The sequence below is a fragment of the Oncorhynchus masou genome, chromosome 24, assembly GCF_036934945.1.
Source record: "Oncorhynchus masou masou isolate Uvic2021 chromosome 24, UVic_Omas_1.1, whole genome shotgun sequence".
In the NCBI taxonomy this organism is placed as follows: domain Eukaryota; kingdom Metazoa; phylum Chordata; class Actinopteri; order Salmoniformes; family Salmonidae; genus Oncorhynchus; species Oncorhynchus masou.
In genome coordinates this window covers 92,816,468-92,837,341 of record NC_088235.1, presented here as the reverse complement: position 1 = coordinate 92,837,341, position 20,874 = coordinate 92,816,468, and the positions used below count along the sequence as shown (strand labels likewise).

At 40.1% G+C, this 20,874-nt stretch overlaps 1 protein-coding gene across 1 annotated transcript; it reads left to right on the top strand.

Annotated features, from left to right (window-relative positions):
• Positions 1–220: 220 nt before the first annotated feature.
• Positions 221–2,333, top strand: LOC135513043 (regulator of G-protein signaling 5-like). Its single transcript, XM_064935695.1, has 4 exons — positions 221–332; positions 609–754; positions 1,155–1,321; positions 1,484–2,333. Exons 1-4 carry the CDS (start codon positions 289–291, stop codon positions 1,682–1,684), a joined length of 558 nt encoding a protein of 185 aa, XP_064791767.1. The 5' UTR covers positions 221–288; the 3' UTR covers positions 1,685–2,333.
• The last annotated feature ends 18,541 nt before the right edge of the window (positions 2,334–20,874 follow it).

The following is a 20,874-nucleotide window of genomic DNA, read 5'->3' as shown; positions in this document are numbered from 1 at the left end:
CTCCTCTCTATCCCTCTCTCGTTCTCTCTCTCCTTCCTTCCTTTCCACCCTCCATCCCTTCCTATTCGTTTTCCTCCTTCCCTATCTCTCTCTCCCTATCTCTCTCTCTCTCTCACTCACACACGCAGAGTCCTCAGGCCGTGTCATTGGCTGAGCAGGCTGATGATGAGTCGCAGGCTGGAGGATAAAAGCTCTCTGCTCCCTCACTGCAGACACACTCTGTTGATATCAGTTCAGCTGCTACACATCTATCTATCTTGCTATCGCTCCCTACCATCCACAGCAACTATGTGCAAAGGACTAGCATTACTGCCTACCACCTGCCTGGAAAGGTATATAGAACCATTTTGTTACTATCCACAGGTTTACTGTTGCTGTCGCTGGCATTTGGATTAGAGGATTAAAGGGGATCATTATTGGGTGATGTAGCTTCTGTAATGGTGAAAGTAAAGGCGGTTTTGGTAGATCTAAATTTAGACCTTGCAGCGCGGAGACGTGTCTAGATTTTTGTATGACTAGTTTGTAGCAAAATATTGTGCTGAACAAGGACACAATTCAAGGGCTTGTGGAGTATTTATCTAACCTATGATGTTATTCTCTTTCTCTAGGGCCAAGGAACTAAAAGCAAAGCTGGGCAGCTTTCTGCAAAAACCCGACTGGAGTCTAGCAAGCTGCAAAATAGGCAAAACTAGACCTACTCTGGAACAATGTATGAGGTGGAAAGAGTCTTTCGAAAAGCTGTTGTCCAGTAAACGTAAGTAAACCTTACTCTGAAGACACTGCAAAAACACATGCAAACATATACCCGATTAGCCTAGTTCCAACATAAATAGTCCTTTAAGATTAGAGTGGGACATTTTGTCCAATTTTAGCCCCAGATTTTAGCCCCAGTATTACTGGGAGCTCGCTAATTACGAAGATAAGAGAAGACTTGATCCTCACCACATCACACAGCCGCTACTGTAGATTAGAACACACGTGCTGACACTGTGCTGGTGGCTATACCACAAGATATAGACACATGCATACACGTGTACAGACACACAGCAGATAATGCAAGGACACAGATGCTAGGATAGCCCACTGCACAGCATCATTGTTATTGCACTGTACCAATATAAATCTCTCTCGCTCTTTCTCTCTCTCTTCATCAGACGGACTGATGGCCTTTACAGCTTTCCTGGTGTCAGAGTTCAGTGAGGAGAACATTGCATTCTACGTTGCCTGTGAGGACTTCAGGAGCACTAAGTCTGCTGCCAAGCTGGCGGCAAAAGCCCAGAGAATCTATGATGAGTTCATCTGCACCGACGCACCCCGAGAGGTATGCATCCCTCAACAGCTTACTTTACTCTCCCTCAACTAGGGAATTTGCATAGCATCCCACATTCAATAATCTTAATTATAACTCAAAAGTGAAAATAAAAAACCTTCATTCAAACTGCAGCAGATGACTAACCTCCCTCTCTCCATTATCTCTCTCCAGGTGAACATTGACCACGAGACTCGTGACATCACCAGGGCCAACCTGAAAGATCCATCTACATCCTGTTTCGACATGGCCCAGCATAGGATCTACCTTCTCATGGCCAAGGACTGCTACCCTCGCTTCCTTCGTTCCCCAGCTTACAAAGACCTGATCAGCCAGCTCCGTCCAAAGTGCACATCCATCTCCAAGGAGGCGTGAATTAGTAATAGAGGACCTACTGTGGTCATCTAAAATTTTAAATAAGAAAATGAATGCATCGCCCATGAGCATTGACCGTGCGTGAAGCCTCAAGACGGGAATTGTACAGATGGACGAATGTCTCGTCATGAACCAGAGGTTCTGGTGCCAGCTACTCTGAAAGATGATGAGAGTCAATCACCATAAAGCTCTGAAGGAGAGAAAGAGAAAAGTGATACCCCATGAGGATGGAAGATGAGACTTGAACAAGAACTGTGATGTCAATATCAACACATGATGTCGACTATCATCAGTGAATGTACAGAGACACAGAGTGGGCTGAAGGAAGGGTGATAAAGGATGCATTGACAAGTTGGATATTTGCAATCAAAGACACACTGTTATAGTGTCCCAGTCTACTGCATCAATGTCTAACACTGTGTTCATGACTAGGCATGTTTTCTACATGTTTTTTAAATGGGAACTGAGTATTTATTCTATTGATTTGTTTCTACTCTGTTCTGTTGTCTCTGTGTTAAATATTCTGTATGACAAGACCAACAAATGATGAAAAACTGTGCAATATATTTCTACTGTTATCTGATTTGTGATGTTTTTTACTGTAAAAAAGTATAAGTTATTTGAATAAAAAACAAAACCACAATATTAAAACAGTGTATGTCATATTTCTCTTTTATAATTTATTCTAATATCACTTCCAATATCACTTTTGAGTCAGTTGACTATATTGATGAGTGAACTGAATAGTAGGTTGTGATCAGCAGGGTTGGGGAGTAATCCGACTACAAAAAAACTGTAACTGTAATCAGTTACGTTACCAGCAAAATTATGGTAATCATATTACAGATACCTTTGCTGGTAATGTATGTGGAAAAAAATACATGAACACCTTTATGTTTTCTCAATGACATTCAATTCAGCATTGAAAATAAATTGTGCTTTATTGTCACATACACCACATAGGTTGTTGTTTTACAGGGTCAGCCATAGTTGTACTGCACCCCTGGAGAAAATTAGGGTTATGTGCCTTGCTCAAGGGCACATAAAGAGATGTTTTATATTGTTGGCTCAGGTATTCAAACCAGCAACTTTTCGGTTACTTGCCCAATGCTCTAACCACTAGGCTACTTGCCACACTACAGAAGGCACAAGTTTAAGTTTGCTCCACCTCAGTGAGTCTGACCACTGTGATGACACATCAAATGTGTTTGATGGATCCTTTTAGTCTTCTTCTAATACTTCTTAGACAGAAGGTAATCCCAAAGGAACTGAAAGTAATCAGATTACGTTACTAAATTTGGCTAATCCAAAAGTTATGGTACTGATTACAATTTTGGACAGGTAACTACAGTAGTTACATTACCAGCAAAAAGTAACGGATTACATTCATAAAGTAACCTACCCAACTGTGGTGATCAGTACATGATTATGCCTGCGTAGTACAACACTGGCAACGTGCCATTTAATAAAATGTTCACTATATACTGTAGTTAATAACTAAGTAGCACAAAATATGTAATTTAGCGATGATTTTCTATATATTTACTATTCATAATACCGATCAGAGCCTCTCCTTACGAAGCTAGACAACATCCATTTCAGTGTAACAGGATATCAGACATGCAATACAACAGTCATCTTTGGATGATGATAGAACATGTTTGCTCATACTCTATCATTCCTATGATTATTATGAGGCTGGGATTATTTTCATTAAACCCAATCGGCAGTGACATTAACTTTACACTAATTGGGTCACCAAGGCAACCGTTTTGGGATGTATTCCAAATCACCAGGAACACCAAATGTTCCTGCCAGCTAATAACTGTGCATTGTATGTGCATTGTGTAGACTATCTGAGCTTTTGTTTCATATGGTGTAAACTGGAAGCTAGTTCTTGGAAACAGGAAATAAAAGAGAGATAGTGTGAGAGCATCTACGTAATATAGAGTCATAAAGCCTTGTTAGTTATTATTGTTTGATCAAGTCATTTATGTTTGCAACCAATGATATAAATCAAACTAGCATTGTGGCAGAACAGTTCTCAGCATATATCATATCCCTACCGAACTAGCTTTATTGACACTCCTCAGCCTCTACAACCACGTCAGCCATCTAACATATCCACAATGGTTCATAATCCTGCTGAGATTATGTAAAACCAGTTGTATGACTTCATTTAGATAATGTTGAGGTAACACTTTTAAAGTACTGTCACTAATACATGCAACGTAACGACATGGTAACTATTCAAGTAATGAATCTGTTGGTAGACTACACAATATTGCATAGTACCCACTACACATGTGATAAGAATAATTATCTGATTTAGAAAATGTAATTTTGAAGATGTCTTTTAATCAGCCAATGTCTTCATGACAAGTGTCCAAGTCATGGTTATTTAAATGTCATCAGTGAGGAGTGGACGTAGCGCAGGTGGAACTCAGAGCTGCTGAATTTGTATTTAACTTAGATCTGATCTTATTTGGAACAAAATGTCCATTAGTCCCAGTCGAGGAGTATCAATAAAGCTAGTTTGTAGGCAAATGTTGAGAGCTGTTCAATGCATTGGGGATGCTGAAGAGGGGCACTCGGAACTATTTTGATGAAGCCTCTTCAGCATGGACTCACAGATGTAAATTCCCTTTAGTGGAGCACCAGGCCATGTTCTGACCGGGAAAGCAATGTTCCAAACCAGAGATAATGGTTGTTTGACCTCGAAGGTAGAAGTAACAAATATAAAAACTGAGCTCTATATCTGACATGGTACAGGTGTCTTCTTTTCTTCAGGCCCATAACCATGTGTTTGAGGTGTATATTTTTGTTTCAAAGTAGATTTGTTTAAGGCTACAAATAAACACTCTGTGTGACCCTGATTTAGCCCACTGCAGTAAAAGGTTTAATGATGATCTTAACTGGTTAATATTTTGGGCCAGAAATGGGCCTCAAAAAAATATTTTTTTAATGGGCTGTAACTTAGTCATCTGGTGTTATTGTTTCAGGAATTATGATTGGAACTTAGTCGGGTTAACCAGTTTGGTCACACACAGGCAAACCCATGTTGGCAACATAGGTCCCCAGTGGGCTATCTGGCGTGAATATGGTCAGAGGTTGTCTCTGGGACCCAGTTGCGTATACCACCTGGGGCGCATACGGATACAATATTGGGCACAATACAGAATTTCTAATTCAGGCGCTTAACGTTGGAGATGTCCAGGCAAGACAACGGGAGCTGGAAATCTAGTTATTCAACCGGTAAGTGGAACTGACTAAATGTAATATTTGCTTGTGTTGTAAGCTAATCGTTTTTTGTATCTTCTGCTGCTGCCTGACTGCAGACTCGTTATAGTTAATGTTTGGCATGGTTGCTAGTTAACGCTATTTGGTAACGTTAGCTAACTCAAGGCGGGCTGAAATACAATGGCTAGCTAGCAACTTCGCTCAAAGAGTCACCTTGTTGTTCAGTTAGCTAGCTAGCCTTGTTGTTGAGCGAATTGATGTGTGTTGTCGAGTTAGCTAGATAGGCGTGACTGACACGCCTATCTAATGACTACATCCTATCGTTTTCAATGGAAGGCAAGTGAGCCGAGTTGGTGGGATCAAGTGTCGAGATGGGTTTTTCAATGTCGCGTTTATTGGTCTATCAGAAGTAAATCAGATGGGTTCCTCCCTGTTTCATTACAGATTAGTAATATGGCTGGGCACATTGGTAAATGCTGCCTCATGCTTGCCCTTATTTTAGTGCCCCAAAAACGTCATATTTCCAGATCAACTGTAATGTCAATACAATTATAAAGCACAATTACTCCCCTTTCCAACAGAATCAATTACATGACCCCCACGTTGCCCGTTTCTGCATAATTCAAGCAGGCAATGAGCCCTGTCGGTTTAAAAAAAAAATGGCGGGTGGGGAAGCGGAACTAATGCGTGATAGTGAGAAGATGTTGTGTGGGACAATTGCTTTTTTCACTCGATCTGTCCAAATTATCACCTTATCACCTCTAAAAAGTAAATAAAACACTATAAAGAGGTTATATAATGTGTCATTACATACCTATTTGAAGGTTTGTGTCGAATTTGAATCGGGTTTTTTAGGGTGGTGCTAAAGTGATCCTAGAAGTAAACAGTGGCTTTGAGAATGATGATCGCATGCAATGATGACAAAACAATTACTAAGTATCCCCCCTTACCCCCGTCACTGTCCATTTATTGTTTTTAAAGTATGATAGAAGTGCTACACCTGGTGGAGAGAGATTGTAAGACAGAAATAGTTGCTTTATGCGTGTTGTACGTTACGACATGACACGTCAAGATGTAACGGAGGGTCAGTTTTATCAACTTTTCTCCAATACTATAGAGCCATTACCATGTTGATCAACGCTTGAATAGAAACCTAGTTCACACCCCTGATTTTGACGTTAACACAGTCCCATTAGTTTTCTTTGTAGCCTCGTTTGAATGTTGCGGTTGCGCACATTTGTACGGAATGGGGTGAGTTTACTTAGTTGTGTAAAACCCAGCTATAAATGTGTTTCATTACTGGTAGCTAGCATGTTTTATCTATCAGTGATCATTGCTTAGCCAATTGATTCGATGGGTAGTCATGGATACAGCACATTACTGATTACACAGCCAAGGACGCGTGACTCACCATGCAATAATTACTCCAAATGCATCTTCTCATTGTTTATTACATACCTTTCAACGTCTGTTGAAAACTGGGGAAAGGATGTAACAGCCTTCCATTTTACAGTAAACAAGGTATTTGTTGATGAGATATGTTTCTATCGTGAAAAAAAACTGATTCACAGGAGTAACTTAATATTAGTCTGGAAACTTGCAAATAAATGTGCGTATTTAAAAAAAAAAATTGTGAATTAGCTAGCCAAATATCTACTTGGGACAAGCTAGCTAGCCACCGCCAAAGAGAATGAAGACCATTTGTGCCTTGCTGAATATGCATAAAGTTCATTAGGAAAACGCCCACTATCTAGTGCACTCGTCCTTAATTAACTTCTTATGGCTGCAGGGGCAGTATTGAGTAGCTTGGATGAAAGGTGCCCAGAGGTGCCCAGATTTAACGGCCTGCTCCTCAGTCCCAGTTGCTAATGTATGCATATTATTATTAGTATTGGATAGAAAACACTCTGAAGTTTCTAAAACTGTTTTAATGATGTCTGTTAGGTTAACAGAATTCATATGAAGAAATCCAAACAGGAAGTGAGAAATCTGAGGTTGGTCGATTTTCAACCCAGGCCCTATTGAATTCACAGTGGGATATGGATGAAGTGGCACTTCCGATGGATTCCACTAGATGTCAACCGTCTTTAGAAACTTGAATGAGGCTTCTACTGTGTTGTAGGGCTGAATAAGAACTGAATGAGTCAGGTTACTGACAGAGAGGCATTTCCTGGTCACGTGCATTTCACATGATATCGACCTGTGTTCCATGGCTTCTCTAGAAACAAAGGAATTCTCGTTTTTGAAGATTTATGATAGGGATTGATTCTACACTTAGTTTGAAATGTTCCTTCAACTTTTTGAAGTTTTTGTCCGAAGTTATGCTGGACCTGCACGAGCGTTTGGATATGTGTACCTAATGCCCTAACAAAAGTAGCTACTTGGACATAAATAATGGTCATTATCGAACAAATCGAGCATTTATTGTGGAACTAGGATTCCTGAGAGTGCATTCTGATGAAGATCATCAAAGGTAAGGGAATATTTATAATGTGATTTCTGGTTTCTGTTGACTCCAACATGGCGGATAATTGTATTATTTTTCTGAGCGCCGTCTCAGATTATTGCATGGTTTGCTTTTTCCGTAAAGTTTTTTTGAAATCTGACACAGCGGTTGCATTACCTTTTTAGGGATAGGGGGCAGCATTTTCACTTTGGATGAATTGCGTGCCCATAGTGAACTGCCTCCTATTCTGTTCCAGATGCTAATATATGCATAGTATTATTACTATTGGATAGAAAACACTCTGAAGTTTCTAAAACCTTTTGAATTATGTCTGTGAGTATAACAGAACTCATATGGCTGGCAAACTTCCAAACAGGAAGTGGAAATTCTGGGGCTGGTTGATTTTCAACTCATCGCCTATTCACATCCCAGTAAGATGTGGATCTGTTCACACTTCCTACGCCTTCCACTAGATGTCAACAGTCAGTAGAACGTGGAATTAAGCCTCTAGTGTGATGTGGGGCCGGATGGCAGCTATTTGAGTCAGTGGTCTGGCAGAATGCCAGTTCCTGGTCATGCGCATTTCTCATGATATCGCCATGTGTTCCATTACTCTGTCGTCAAAAACGAATGCTCCGGTTGGAACGTTATTGGATATATATGATAACAACATCCTGAAGATTGATTCTCTACTTAATTTGAACAGTTTATTCAAACCTGGAATATAACTTTTTGAAGTTTTCGTCCGAGTTCGCCTGGACTGGCGCCAGCGTTTGGACATGTGAACTAAACGTGCTAGCAAAAGTAGCTAATTGGACACTAGTAATGGACGTTATCGAACAAAGCAATTATGTATTGCGGAAGTAGGATTCCTGGCACTGCATTCTGATGAAAGATCATCAAAGGTAAGGGAATATTTATGATATAATTTCGTATTTCTGTTGACTCCAACATGGCGCAGAAATGCTGTGTACCTCTGAGCACCGTCTCAGATTATTGCATGGAATGCTTTTTCCGTAAAGTTTTTTTTTAAATCTGACAGCGGTTGCATTAAGAACAAGTGTATCTTTAATCACATGTAAAACATGTATCTTTCATCAAAGTTTATGATGAGTATTTCTGTTATATGACGTGGCTCTCTATAATTACTCCGGATATTTTGGAGGCATTTCTGAACATGGCGCCATTGTAAACCGAGATTTGTGGATATAATTATGCACATTATCGAACAAAACATAAATGCATTGTGTAACATGATGTCCTATGAGAGTCATCTGATGAAGATTATCAAAGTTTAGTGATTCATTTTATCTCTATCTCTGCTTTTGTAACTCTATCTTTGGCTGGGAAAAATGGCTGTGTGTTTTGGGGGATTTGGTGGTGATCTAACATAAATATATGTCATGTTTTCGCTGTAAAACATTTTAAAAAATCGAACACGATGGGTAGATTAACAAGATGTTTTTCTTTCATTTGCTGTATTGGTCTTGTTAATGTGTGCGAGTTAAATACTTCTACAAATATTTTTGAATTTCCCGCTCTGCCTTTTCAGCGGAATGTTGGGGGGGGATGGGGGTTCTGCATTCCGAATGTCCTAGACAGGTTAAGGAGAGGTATATCTATAAGTCCATGTGTATAATGTGTATTATCATCTACATTTATGATGATGTAAACTCCGATTTTTTTAATATAAATATGAACTTTATCAAACAAAACATACATGTATTATGTAACATGAAGTCCTATGAGTGTCATCTGATGAAGATCATCAAAGGTTAGTGATTCATTTTATCTCTATTTGTGCTTTTTGTGACTCCTCTCTTTGGCTGGAAAAGTGGTTGTGTTTTTCTGTGATGGTGGTGACCTAACATAATCGTTTGTGGTGCTTTCGCTATAAAGCCTATTTGAAATCGGACACTGTGGTGGGATTAACAACAAGATTACATTTAAAACAGTATGTTTAAAACATGCATGTTTGAGGAATTTTAATTATGAGATTTCTGTTGTTTTGAATTTGGCGCCCTGCACTTTCACTAGCTGTTGTCATATCAATCCCGTTAACGGGATTGCAGCCATAAGACGTTTTTAACAAAGTAATCTCTATAAACAATTAGGTACGTCAAGTCTACCTAACTTAGAGCACTCTGTTTCTTATAGATTCTATTTTTGGAAACAGAAAACTGTATGGAGATCAAATGTTTCATTTATGAGAAAATGTGCAGATTGTGTTGCAAAAATCCATCTAGCTTCTCCCACTGCCGTCCACTGGGCTTCCATATTTGGTAGTGAGAGGAAACACCAACCGGATGTCTCACATTTATACATGCAGTGAAATATCTGTATCATCGATCTGTGCTATTGTTGAATTATCTAGTTAACATTGGTTAGCTAGCTAGTTTTGCATTGGACCTAACTTTAAACTTGAACATGGTTTGCTTGCTGAACAAGCTTGCATTAGTAGTAAACAAAAAACTTGTGTTTGATTGAGTTGATTTTGTCGTTCTTTGTGAGTGAACATTTCTCAGTAGCTAATTATACGGCCTTCGCTGTATTTATCTACTGTTGGCCGACTCGGTGCAAGTCATGTTTGACAGTCTGTATTAAATGGCAGCAGCCATTTTGGTTGCACAATGCTGATGAATTGTTCACGGTTCACATGCTATAATGTGTTGGGAATGTATTATTTTTAAGGAATCAAGTCCTTTTTTTGTGGAATCGATTTAAAGGACTCAAGTATTTTTTTGTGGATTTTTAATTTTAATTTTATAAAGGTTGTAAAAAAGTAGTTTAATAAAAGAAAACGAACCCAAAACAAAACTGAAATTAGAAACTTTGCCTCCTACACTAACTAAAATAAAATAAATATAATGTTAAATTATTGAGCTGGCTAAACACAGTTTATTAGAACAGGCTGATCAGAAAAGTTGAAATTAAATATGATTTTGGAATTGATTCTGAAATTTCAATGGTCAAAAATATTAAGATTATGTAATCATAAGCACATAAGTGGTAAAGGGTTCTTTTGGCTGCGTTTACACAGGCAGCCCAATTGGGGCGGCAGGGTAGCCTAGTGGTTAGAGTGTTGGACTAGTAACCAGAAGGTTGCAAGTTCAAACCCCCAAGCTGACAAGGTACAAATCTGTCATTCTGCCAATAATTGCCCAATTATTGGCAAAAGAACTGATCTGATTGGCCAAAAGACCAATTAGTGGAAAGAAGAAACTGAATTGGGCTGCCTGTGTAAATTCAGCCAAAGGGGCTCATGTAGCCCACATGTCTTATCCATGTCTGGCCAAAAGGTTAACCCAACTAGCTACAGTACCAGCTAAGATGACCATTTAGAGCCCTTAGGTAAAGATTGAAATGTTGCACTAGATCAGTAACCTAAAATAGGTTATGTTTTCTTTTCACAGCTACCTATGAACAGGCCTGGATCAAACTTAAAAAGGCAGAGGAGACTTCTGATCTGCAGACTCTCAGACATGGATGAAGAAGAGTCTGTGGTAAAACAGCAACAGCAGCACTGCTCGAGGGGCTGATTTCCCTATGAATACTATCATAAATGTGGAGGCGATGGAGCAAAAGTTACAGCTTTCCTGAATGGAGTGGTAGGTGCTATGAAAGGGATGTTTTACAACAGCAACAAAAAACTATTGTAATATTGTATGTTATATAAATGTTGCATGTTAGCAATCACACAATCACGATAGAGTTCTTTAAGTACAGGGCAAAAAGTGTGATGTTGCAAATTATACGCAAATTACCAACATGATTGTTCTATATGATTTGCATCACACTTGCTTTGTACTGCAGTGTTTCCCAATCCTGGTCCTAGGGACCCAAAGTGGTGCACATTTTTGTTTTTTGCCGTAACATTCACACACTTCCTTTCACTAAGCAACTCATCATCAAACATTTTAATTGAATAAGGCATGTGAATGCAAGGGCAAAAACTAAAATGTGCACCCCTTGGGACCAGGATTGAGGAACACTGGTGTACTGAAAGTCCTCTAGCTTGAGAACTTCACTACTGACATGCACATTTTTGGGATTGTATACAGGGTGAGGAAACCAATGTGTACATTTTGTAATTTTGATTGAACTATCGCTTTACTCAGAGTTCCTGCATTGTATTTGATCTGAGCATGTACTATAAATAAACATTTATTTATTTTACAAAGAACTGCTTTAGTCATCTCTTAAGAAAGCTTGCTTGGGCAGCAGTATCTGGCTCCTACATGCAGACTGAGAACAAACCCAGGTTGGTCCCAGGTGGGCAGCCCAATTGAAAATCACATTCACAGCCTACCTATTGCCCATATACTGTAGTTCTCACTAGTACTGTAGATATGTGGTAGTGGTGGGGTAGGGGCCTGAGGGAACACAGTGTGTTGTGAAATCTGTGAATGTATTGTAATGTTTTACAATTGTATAAACTGCCTTAATTTTGCTAGACCCCAGGAAGAGTAGCTGCTGCTTTGGCAGCTAAAGGGGATCCATAGTAAATACAAAAATACCAATTCTACCGAGTTCCAAACTTCCTCTGGAAGCAACGTCAGCACAATAACTGTTCGTCGGGAGCTTCATGAAATTGGTTTCCATTGCCGAGCAGCCGCACACAAGCCTAAGACCACCATGCGCAATGCCAATAGTTGGACGGAGTGGTGTAAAGCTCGCCGCCATTGGACTTTGGAGCAGTGGACACGCATACTCTGGTGAGATGAATCACGCTTTACAATCTGGCAGTTCGACTGACAAATCTGCGTTTGGAGGATGCCAGGATAACGCTACCTGTTCAATGCATAGTGCCAACTGTAAAGTTTGATGGAGGAGGAATAATGGTCTGGGGCTTTTTTTCATGGTTTGGGATAAGCCCTTTAGTTCCAGTGAAGTGAAATCTTAAGGCTACAGTATACAATAACATTCTAGATGATTATGTGCTCCCAACTTTGTGGCAACAGTTTGGGGAAGGCCCTTTCCTGTTTCAGCATCACAATGCCCCTTGTCTACAAAGTGAGGTCCATACAGAAATGGTTTGTTGAGATCGGTGTGAAACAATTTGACTGGCCTGCACACAGGCCTGACCTTAACCCCATCAAACACCTTTGGGATGAATTTGAACGCTGACTGTGAGCCAGACCTAATCACTGAACATCAATGCCCAACCTCACTAATGCTCGTTGGTGAATGGAAGCAAGTCTCTGCAGCAATGTACCAACATCTAGTGGAATTCCTTCCCAGAAAAGTGGAGGCTGTTATAGCAGCAAAGGGGGGTGACCAACTACATATTAATGCCCATGATTTGGAATGAGATGTCCGACGAGCAGGTGTCCACATACTTTTGGTTGTGTAGTGTATGTAACCAAGAGCCCCCTGCATGAGGTCGACCACCGGGATAACATTCACAGGAGAGTACTGCCACCATGTGGGAATAAACTGATACAGCACAACATCCTTTCAACTCAATTCAAAGAGCTTTATTGGCATGGGAAACATGTTTACATTGCCAAAGCAATTAAAACAGATAATAAACAAACGTTAAATAAAACAATCAAAAAGGAACAGTAAACATTACACACAAGTTTCAAAAGAATAGAGACATTTAAAATGTCATTATGGCTTTGTACAGTGTTGTAACGATGTGCAAATAAATAAACATAAATACGGGTTGTATTTACAATGGTGTGTTTTCTTCACCAGTTGCTCTTTTCTAGGGGCAACAGATCACAAATCTTGCTGCTGTGATCGCACACTGCAGTATTTCACCCAATGTAGTGGTTCCCAAACATTTTATAGTCCCGTACCCCTTCAAACATTCAACCTCCTGCTGCGTACCCCCTCTAGCACCAGGTTCAGAGCACTCTCAAATGTTGTTTTTTGACATCATTGCACGCCTGCCACACACACACTATACAATACATTTATTAAACATAAGAATTAGTTTTTGTCAAAACCTGGCTCATGGAAAGTGACCAAGAGCTCTTATAGGACCAGGGCACAAATAATAATATATTTATAATCAATCATTTTGCTCTTTATTTAGCCATCTTACATATAAAACCTTATTTGTTAATCAAAAATTGTGAATAACTCACCACAGGTTAATGAGAAGGGTATGCTTGAAAGGATGCACATACCCCTGCACTGTTGGGTGTTATAGGAGAGAGTCTGAGCACAGCCCTATCCAGAAATCTGGCTGCGGCTTCTGATTAAATTCAATTTTCACAGAACAGCTTGTTGCAATTTAGATGAGGCTCTCTTGTTCAGATATCGGTAAGTGGACTGGAGGCAGGGCATGAAAGGGATAACGAATCCAGTTGTTTTGGTTGTCCATTTCTCACTCAGGTGCTTCGCTATATCACATTTGACATTGTCCGTAAGCTTGAGTTCATTTGCACACAAAATATATACAATTATGGGAAGACTTGTGTGTAGTCCTTGTTAATGCAGACAGAGAAGAGCACCAATGTCTTTAATCATAACCTCAATTTTGTCCCTGTAATCCTTGATCCAGATCATTCAGGAGAGAAAAAACGTCCCTCAGATTATGCAGTCGTGTGAGAAACTCGTCATCATGCAAGCAGTCAGACAAGTGAAAATTATGGTCAGTAAAGAAAACTAAGCTCGTCTCTCAATTAAAAAATACGTTTCAAAACTTTGCCCATTGATAACCATTGTAAAAGCATTACATGGTCGCTGCCCATATCATTGCATATTGCAGAAAATACACAAGAGTTCAGGGGCCTTGCTTTAACAAAGTTAACCATTTTTACTGTAGTGTCCAAAACGTGTTTCAAGCTGTCAGGCATTCCCATGGCAGCAAGAGCCTCTCGGTGGATGCTGCAGTGTACCCAACTGGCGTCGGGAGCAACTGCCTGCACGAGCGTTACCACTCCACTATGTCTTATTAATAAATTATTTGACTAGGCTACCTGTATTTGACATTGTGTTGTTATTTTGCTGAACACTAGATGGTTTAATTTGATTTTTGGCAGTGAAACGAGTCTACTCAGGTATACTCGAGTCTACTCACCCAAATGTATAGCCCAGTTGGAAAATCTAAATGTACTGTTTTAAAATGTGAATTACATTGCGCGCTCCCCAGTTTGGGAATAGCCGACCCAATATATATGGTAGTTATCAAAATTGTATTTGTTTTCGAATTCTTTGTGAGTCTGTGTAATCTGGGGGAAATATGTGTCTCTAATAGGGTCATACATTTGGCAGAAGGTTAGGAAGTGCAGCTCGGTTTCCACCTCATTTTGTGGGCAGTGTGCACATTGCCTGTCTTCTCTTGAGAGCCAGGTCTGCCTACAACGGCCTTTCTCAACAGCAAGGCTATGCTCACTGAGTCTGTACATAGTCAAAGAGTTCCTTAATTTTTGGTCACTCAAGGTGGTCAGGTAGCAGGAGACGCCAACCATTCTAATGCAGATCGGTGTAAAGCTAGTAAAATAAATGTATGTTTATTTCAATGGGCGAGGGAGAAATAACTTGTAGTCTGTATATATGAATGGACAAGGCCATCAATCACGTGACACCATTCATTCCTATGTGAAGACTCACTAGTGCATTGAAGCCAAAGGAAGTTGGTTAATATGGCTTCTCATGGAGATATGAAATGCGCAGTTTGAGCTACTCCAGGAAGTGACATTCCAGGCTAGCTCAGTGCAGCCCCTCTTATTGAATAACTCCAGTTGAAGGCCAACCGGGGTACTGCAGGCTGCCATTGGCAAGTCAATTATCCTCATAACTTCTTCTGTGTGATTTTTAGATAATCGGTTCAAGGATATACATCTGGTGTAGTAGAAACAATTATTGGTACCTTTATTGTCTTGGACACATGTTTTTATTTACACAAAGATTGCCATTTTTTCATTCACTATAATGGGGGATCCTGTTTTCTGAAAGCAACTCCTGCAGTAGGCCGTTGGTCTTGAACTTCCATGGCTTCAATGATAGGGGGCGGTCACTCTCCACTTAGGCGGAAGTTCTATGGGGGAACCACCAGTGGGGGTACTAGGCTTCTAAATAAAAAAGAAGCATTGAGCCCAGTTCTGTTTCCCCCCTTCTCCTCCCTCCTAATAGACTGGGGGGGGGGGGGGGAATTATTTTTAAAAGAATGCTTTCCAGCCAGCATTTAAATGTTTTTATTTAATTTAAGGGCTAGTAAATAAATACACCTGGGCTAGGAACTTGTTATCAGACTAAGCTACAGTTGTTTACAAGCATTTCGCTACACCTGCAATAGCATCTGCTAAATATGTGTATGTGACCAATAAAATTAGATTTTGTCATCTTCCACCTGTGGTTATGGTTGAAACATCTGCCTGTTCACATCCCAAGCTCTGAGGCCGTCGTCCTCCCACCACTCTCTCTAACCCCCAACAAATACTGTACTTTCCATAATATTTTGGCAGGGTGACATACAGTATGTTATCATAAGTTATGAGAAAGAGATGTTGGGGAGATGGAGAGAGGGAGGGAGAGAGGGGGGGTCCATATTTTCCAATAACTGCTAGGGAGGGATTTTTGGAGAGGGGGGGGGGGCGTTGATGTCCCTTGAGTTTAAATACTTCTGAGGTTAAATGGAGATCCAATTTTGTTACATCTAACCTCAACTAGGGAGGATAGAGAGAGAGAGGGTGTGAGAGAAGGAGCAAGAGAAAAAGAGAGACGCAACTGCATGTGACACTCAAAGCGTGGGAAATGTTTTGTTGCGTGTCCCTAACGGAAAGGGAAAACTGTGCTATCCCCTGACCTTGGTCTCCATGGGGTTTAGATGCTCTATCCTCTGTGGATCACAGAGACCATCTCATAGGCCGTTTCTCTGTTATTTCATTCAACTCACCATAAGACAAAGAAAATACTCAAATATGTATGATTTCCTACTGAGTGCCTGTTCATCACAGATATGTTCCATATAAGCCCACTCACAACATACGAAATGCAAAAACCTTCCATAAAAATTGTTGATAGTTAATTCAAGAAAATGTGTATTTAATTTTTGTTAACCTGAACGTGTTGGCTAACCTTATCTCAATCCACGGGCTCAATGTTAGATGAAGAGTGGCAGGAGACTGGACTGCTGTGACCTCAGCAAAGCTTTGACTTGGCCTCTCCTCTCTAAGATCAACTAACACTAATTGAGCCTCAACCTTCACATTCTCTGCTTTTATTCCTCTCCTCTGCACTCTGTACCTGCGTGAGAAATCCATTCTGCGCTCCTCTGAGAACATTCTGTTCCCTCTGAATAGAGGCACCCTTGATGAGGAACATAGTGATGAATATGAAGTAAGAAACAGACTGATGCTTTCTGGGCGACTGCACAAAACAAGCAGCAGGTTATTTGTTGTTTAGCTCTCCGAAATTAATCACAGCGTTCTTTGCATGTTGCTCCATGTTTGAATGTAACTCACATAGGACTGAGAAAATTAACGATCAGGCCTAATCTGCTAAATTCTGATACCAGGGAATGCTTGACATATTTCTACACAAGAGGTCCTGGTAATCAAGACACCATATTGAGAGGAGAATCGGGATTTCTAGCTTTGATAGCTATAGTACTGTACATCTCTACAATAGGGAGAATAACGAGAGACTACATTAATGTGTTCAAGTCTTGCAGGCCAAATAAAGGGTGAAATCTCTCCTGTAAAAATATGATTTTGCTCAATACCTCAGATCTTATCTGACCAACCATAGTCCAAAAAGTATGCAGTTCAGGCCCACACGGTCAATTTAGTCAAATCTCTGTTAGATGTGTTCCTCTGTGTGAACCCCCTCCTCCCTCTCCCTGTCAGCCAGCCAAACACTATAGATTACAGTGAGCTCAATAGGCTACAGGGTATTTAAAATTCCACAAAGGGGATGTTTCACAAGCACAACTCAGCCTTCTGTTGCTCTCACCATCTCCAAGATCACACAAGTGGTCACCTCAGACTACAGCCATTTTCCATTATAACTTTAGGTTGGTTTGGCCGTTTTCTAACTCGCCTCATTAAGGTCAAGCAGTCTGATCAAATCAAATCCAATCCAATATTATTTGTCACATACACATGGTTAGCAGATGTTAATGCGAGTGTAGGGAAATGCTTGTGCTTCTAGTTCCGACAATGCAGTAATAACCAACGAGTAATCTAACCTAACAATTCCACAACGACTACCTTATACACACAAGTGTAAAGGGATAAATAATATGTACATAAAGATATATGAATGAGTGACGGTACAGAATGGCATAGGCAAGATGCAGTAGATGGTATCGAGTACAGTATATACATATGAGATGAGTAATGTAGGTTATATAAACATAAAGTGCCATAGTTTTGAAGTGGCTAGTGATACATGTATTACATAAAGATGGCAAGATGCAGTAGATGATATAGAGTACAGTATATACATATACATATGAGATGAGTAATGTAGGGTACGTAAACATTATATTAAGTGGCATTGTTTAAAGTGGCTAGTGATACATTTTTACATCAATTTCCATCAATTTCCATTATTAAAGTGGCTGGAGTTGAGTCAGTATATTGGCAGCAGCCACTCAATGTTAGTGGTGGCTGTTTGACAGTCTGATGGCCTTGAGATAGAAGCTGTTTTTCAGTCTCACGGTCCCTGCTTTGATGCACCTGTACTGACCTCGCCTTCTGGACGATAGAGGGGTGAACAGTCAGTGGCTCGGGTGGTTGTTGTTCTTAATGATCTTTATGGCCTTCCTACACCACATCGGGTGGTGTAGGTGTCCTGGAGTGCAGGTAGTTTGCCCCCGGTGATGTGTTGTGCAGACTTGACTACCCTCTGGAGAGCCTTACGGTTGTGGTCTGTAGAAGTTTGTGAGTGCTTTTGGTGACAAGCCAAATTTCTTCAGCCTCCTGAGGTTGAAGAGGCACTGCTGCACCTTCTTCACAACGCTGTCTGTGTGGGTGGACCAATTCAGTTTGTCCGTGATGTGTACGCCTAGGAACTTAAAACTTACTACCCTCTCCACTACTGTCCCGTCAATGTGGATAGGGGGGTGCTCCCTCTGCTGTTTCCTGAGGTCCACAATCAGTCCACAGGTTATTTTCCTGACACCACACTCCGAGAGCCCTCACCTCCTCCCTGTAGGCCGTCTCGTCTTTGTTGGTCATCAAGCCTCCCACTGTAGTGTTGTCCGCAAACTTGATGATTGAGTTGTAGGCGTGCATGGCCAATCCTGCTTCTTCTGCTAAACCAAACACATCGGGACTTCAGGCCCAGATTGAATGTTTTGCCATAGTCATCCTCATTATTATGTGGAGAGACATCTGATTATCGTTAGTGCATTTTGTCCTTGATAACAACACATGGAAAATAAGTTGAGGTTCCTTAAGTAATACAGGTGGTGCGATTCCTGTTTCTTACCCTGTATGCTTGATTTTTGGTTGTTGCTCATGATTGCTACTGCAATAAACAGCATCAGTGCCTACCAAATATACAGTAATTACAGTTCAAGTCAGAAGTTTACATAGACCTTAGCCAAATACATTTAAACGCCGTTTTTCACAATTCCTGACATTTAAGCCTAGTAAAAAGTCCTTGTCTTAGGTCAGTTAGGATCACCAGTTTATTTTAAGAATGTGAAATGTCAGAATAATAGCAGAAAGAATTATTTATTTCATCACATTCCCAGTGGGTCAGAAGTTTACATACACTTAATTAGTATTTCGTAGCATTGCCTTTACATTTTTTAACTTGGGTCAAATGTTTCCGGTAGCCTTCCACAAGCTTACGTTAAGTTGGGTGAATTTTGGCCCATTCCTCCTGACAGAGCTGGTGTCAAGGCTTTCGAATACCTTGACTTTGTTGTCCTTAAGCCATTTTGCCACGACTGGAAGTATGCTTGGGGTCATTGTCCATGTGGAAGACCCATTTGTGACCAAGCTTTAACTCCCTGGCTGATGTCTTGAGATGTGGCTTCAATATATCTACATAATTTTCTTCCTCATGAAGCCATCTATTTTGTGAAGTGCACCAGTCCCTCCTGCAGCAAAGCACCCCCACAACATTATGCCACCACCCCCGTGCTTCACGGTTGGGATGGTGTTCTTCGTCTTGCAAGCATCCCCCTTTTACCTCCAAACATAACAATGGTCATTATGGCCAAACAGTTCAATTTTTGTTTCATCAGAACATAGGACATTTCTAAAAAAAAGTACAATCTCTGTCTCCATGTGCAGTTGTAGACCGTAGTCTGGCTTTTTTATGGCGGTTTTGGAGCAGTGGCTTCTTCCTTGCTTAGCGGCCTTTCAGGTTATGTCGATATAGGACTCGTTTCACTGTGGATATAGATCATTTTGTACCTGTTTCTTCCAGCATCTTCACAAGGTCCTTTGCTGTTGTTCTGGGATTGATTTGTACTTTTCGCATAAAAGTATGTTCATCTCTAGGAGACAGAACGCGTCTCTACCTGTCCCATGGTGTTTACTTGCGAACTATTGTTTGTGCAGATGAACGCGGTACCTTCAGGCATTTGGAAATTGCTCCCAAGGATGAACCAGACTTCTGGAGTTCTACAATTTTTTTCTGAGGTCTTGGCTGATTTCTTTTGATTTTCCCATGATGTCAAGCAAAGAGGCACTGGGGTTGAAGGTAGGCCTTGAAATACATCCACAGGTACACCTTCTATTGTCTCAGAAACTTCTAAAGCCATGACATCATTTTCTGGAATTTTCCAAGCTGTTTAAAGGCACAGTCAACTTAATGTATGTAAACTTCTGATCCACTGGAGTTGTGATACAGTGAATTATAAGTGAAATAATCTGACCGTAAACAATTGTTGGAAAAATGACTTGTGTCATGCACAAAGTAGATGTCCTAACCGACTTGTCAAAACTATAGTTTGTTAACAAGAAATGTGTGGAGTGGTTAAAAAACAAGTTTTAATGACTCCAACCTAATAGTACGTAAACTTCCGACTTCAACTGTATACACACGCTTATACATTATGCCTGTGGAACAAAGTTCATATTTATACTACTGACAAAGTGCTCCACGGAACAAATCAAATAGCGCCTAATGGCATCTATAAACTACTTACATTGAACTGCTTACTACTTACATTCAGAAAGTATTCAGACCCCTTGACTTTTTTCACATTTTGTTACGTTACAGCCTTAATTTAAGAAGTATTCTATTGTTTTTATTCCTCATCACTCTACACATAATACCCCCAAATTACAAATCAAAAACAGGTTTTTAAAATACAGAAATATCACATTTACATACAGTACCAGTAAAATGTTAGGACACACATACTCATTCAAGGGTTTTTCTTTATTTTTGACTATTTTCTACATTGTAGAATAATAGTGAAGACATCAAAACTATGAAATAACATATGGAATCATGTAGTAACCAAAAAAGTGTTAAACAAATCTAAATACACTACCGTTCAAAAGTTTGGGTTCACTTAGAAATTTCCTTGTTTTTGAAAGAAAAGCAAATTTTTTTGTCCTTTAAAATAACATAAAATTGA

Excerpts from the sequence above, each read along its gene's own strand:
- LOC135513043 (XM_064935695.1), top strand. The coding sequence starts at position 289 with ATGTGCAAAGGACTAGCATTACTGCCTACCACCTGCCTGGAAAG. Across the intron at positions 333-608 it reads CCTACCACCTGCCTGGAAAG|GGCCAAGGAACTAAAAGCAA; the intron begins GTATATAGAACC and ends CTCTTTCTCTAG. Across the intron at positions 1,322-1,483 it reads GCACCGACGCACCCCGAGAG|GTGAACATTGACCACGAGAC; the intron begins GTATGCATCCCT and ends ATCTCTCTCCAG.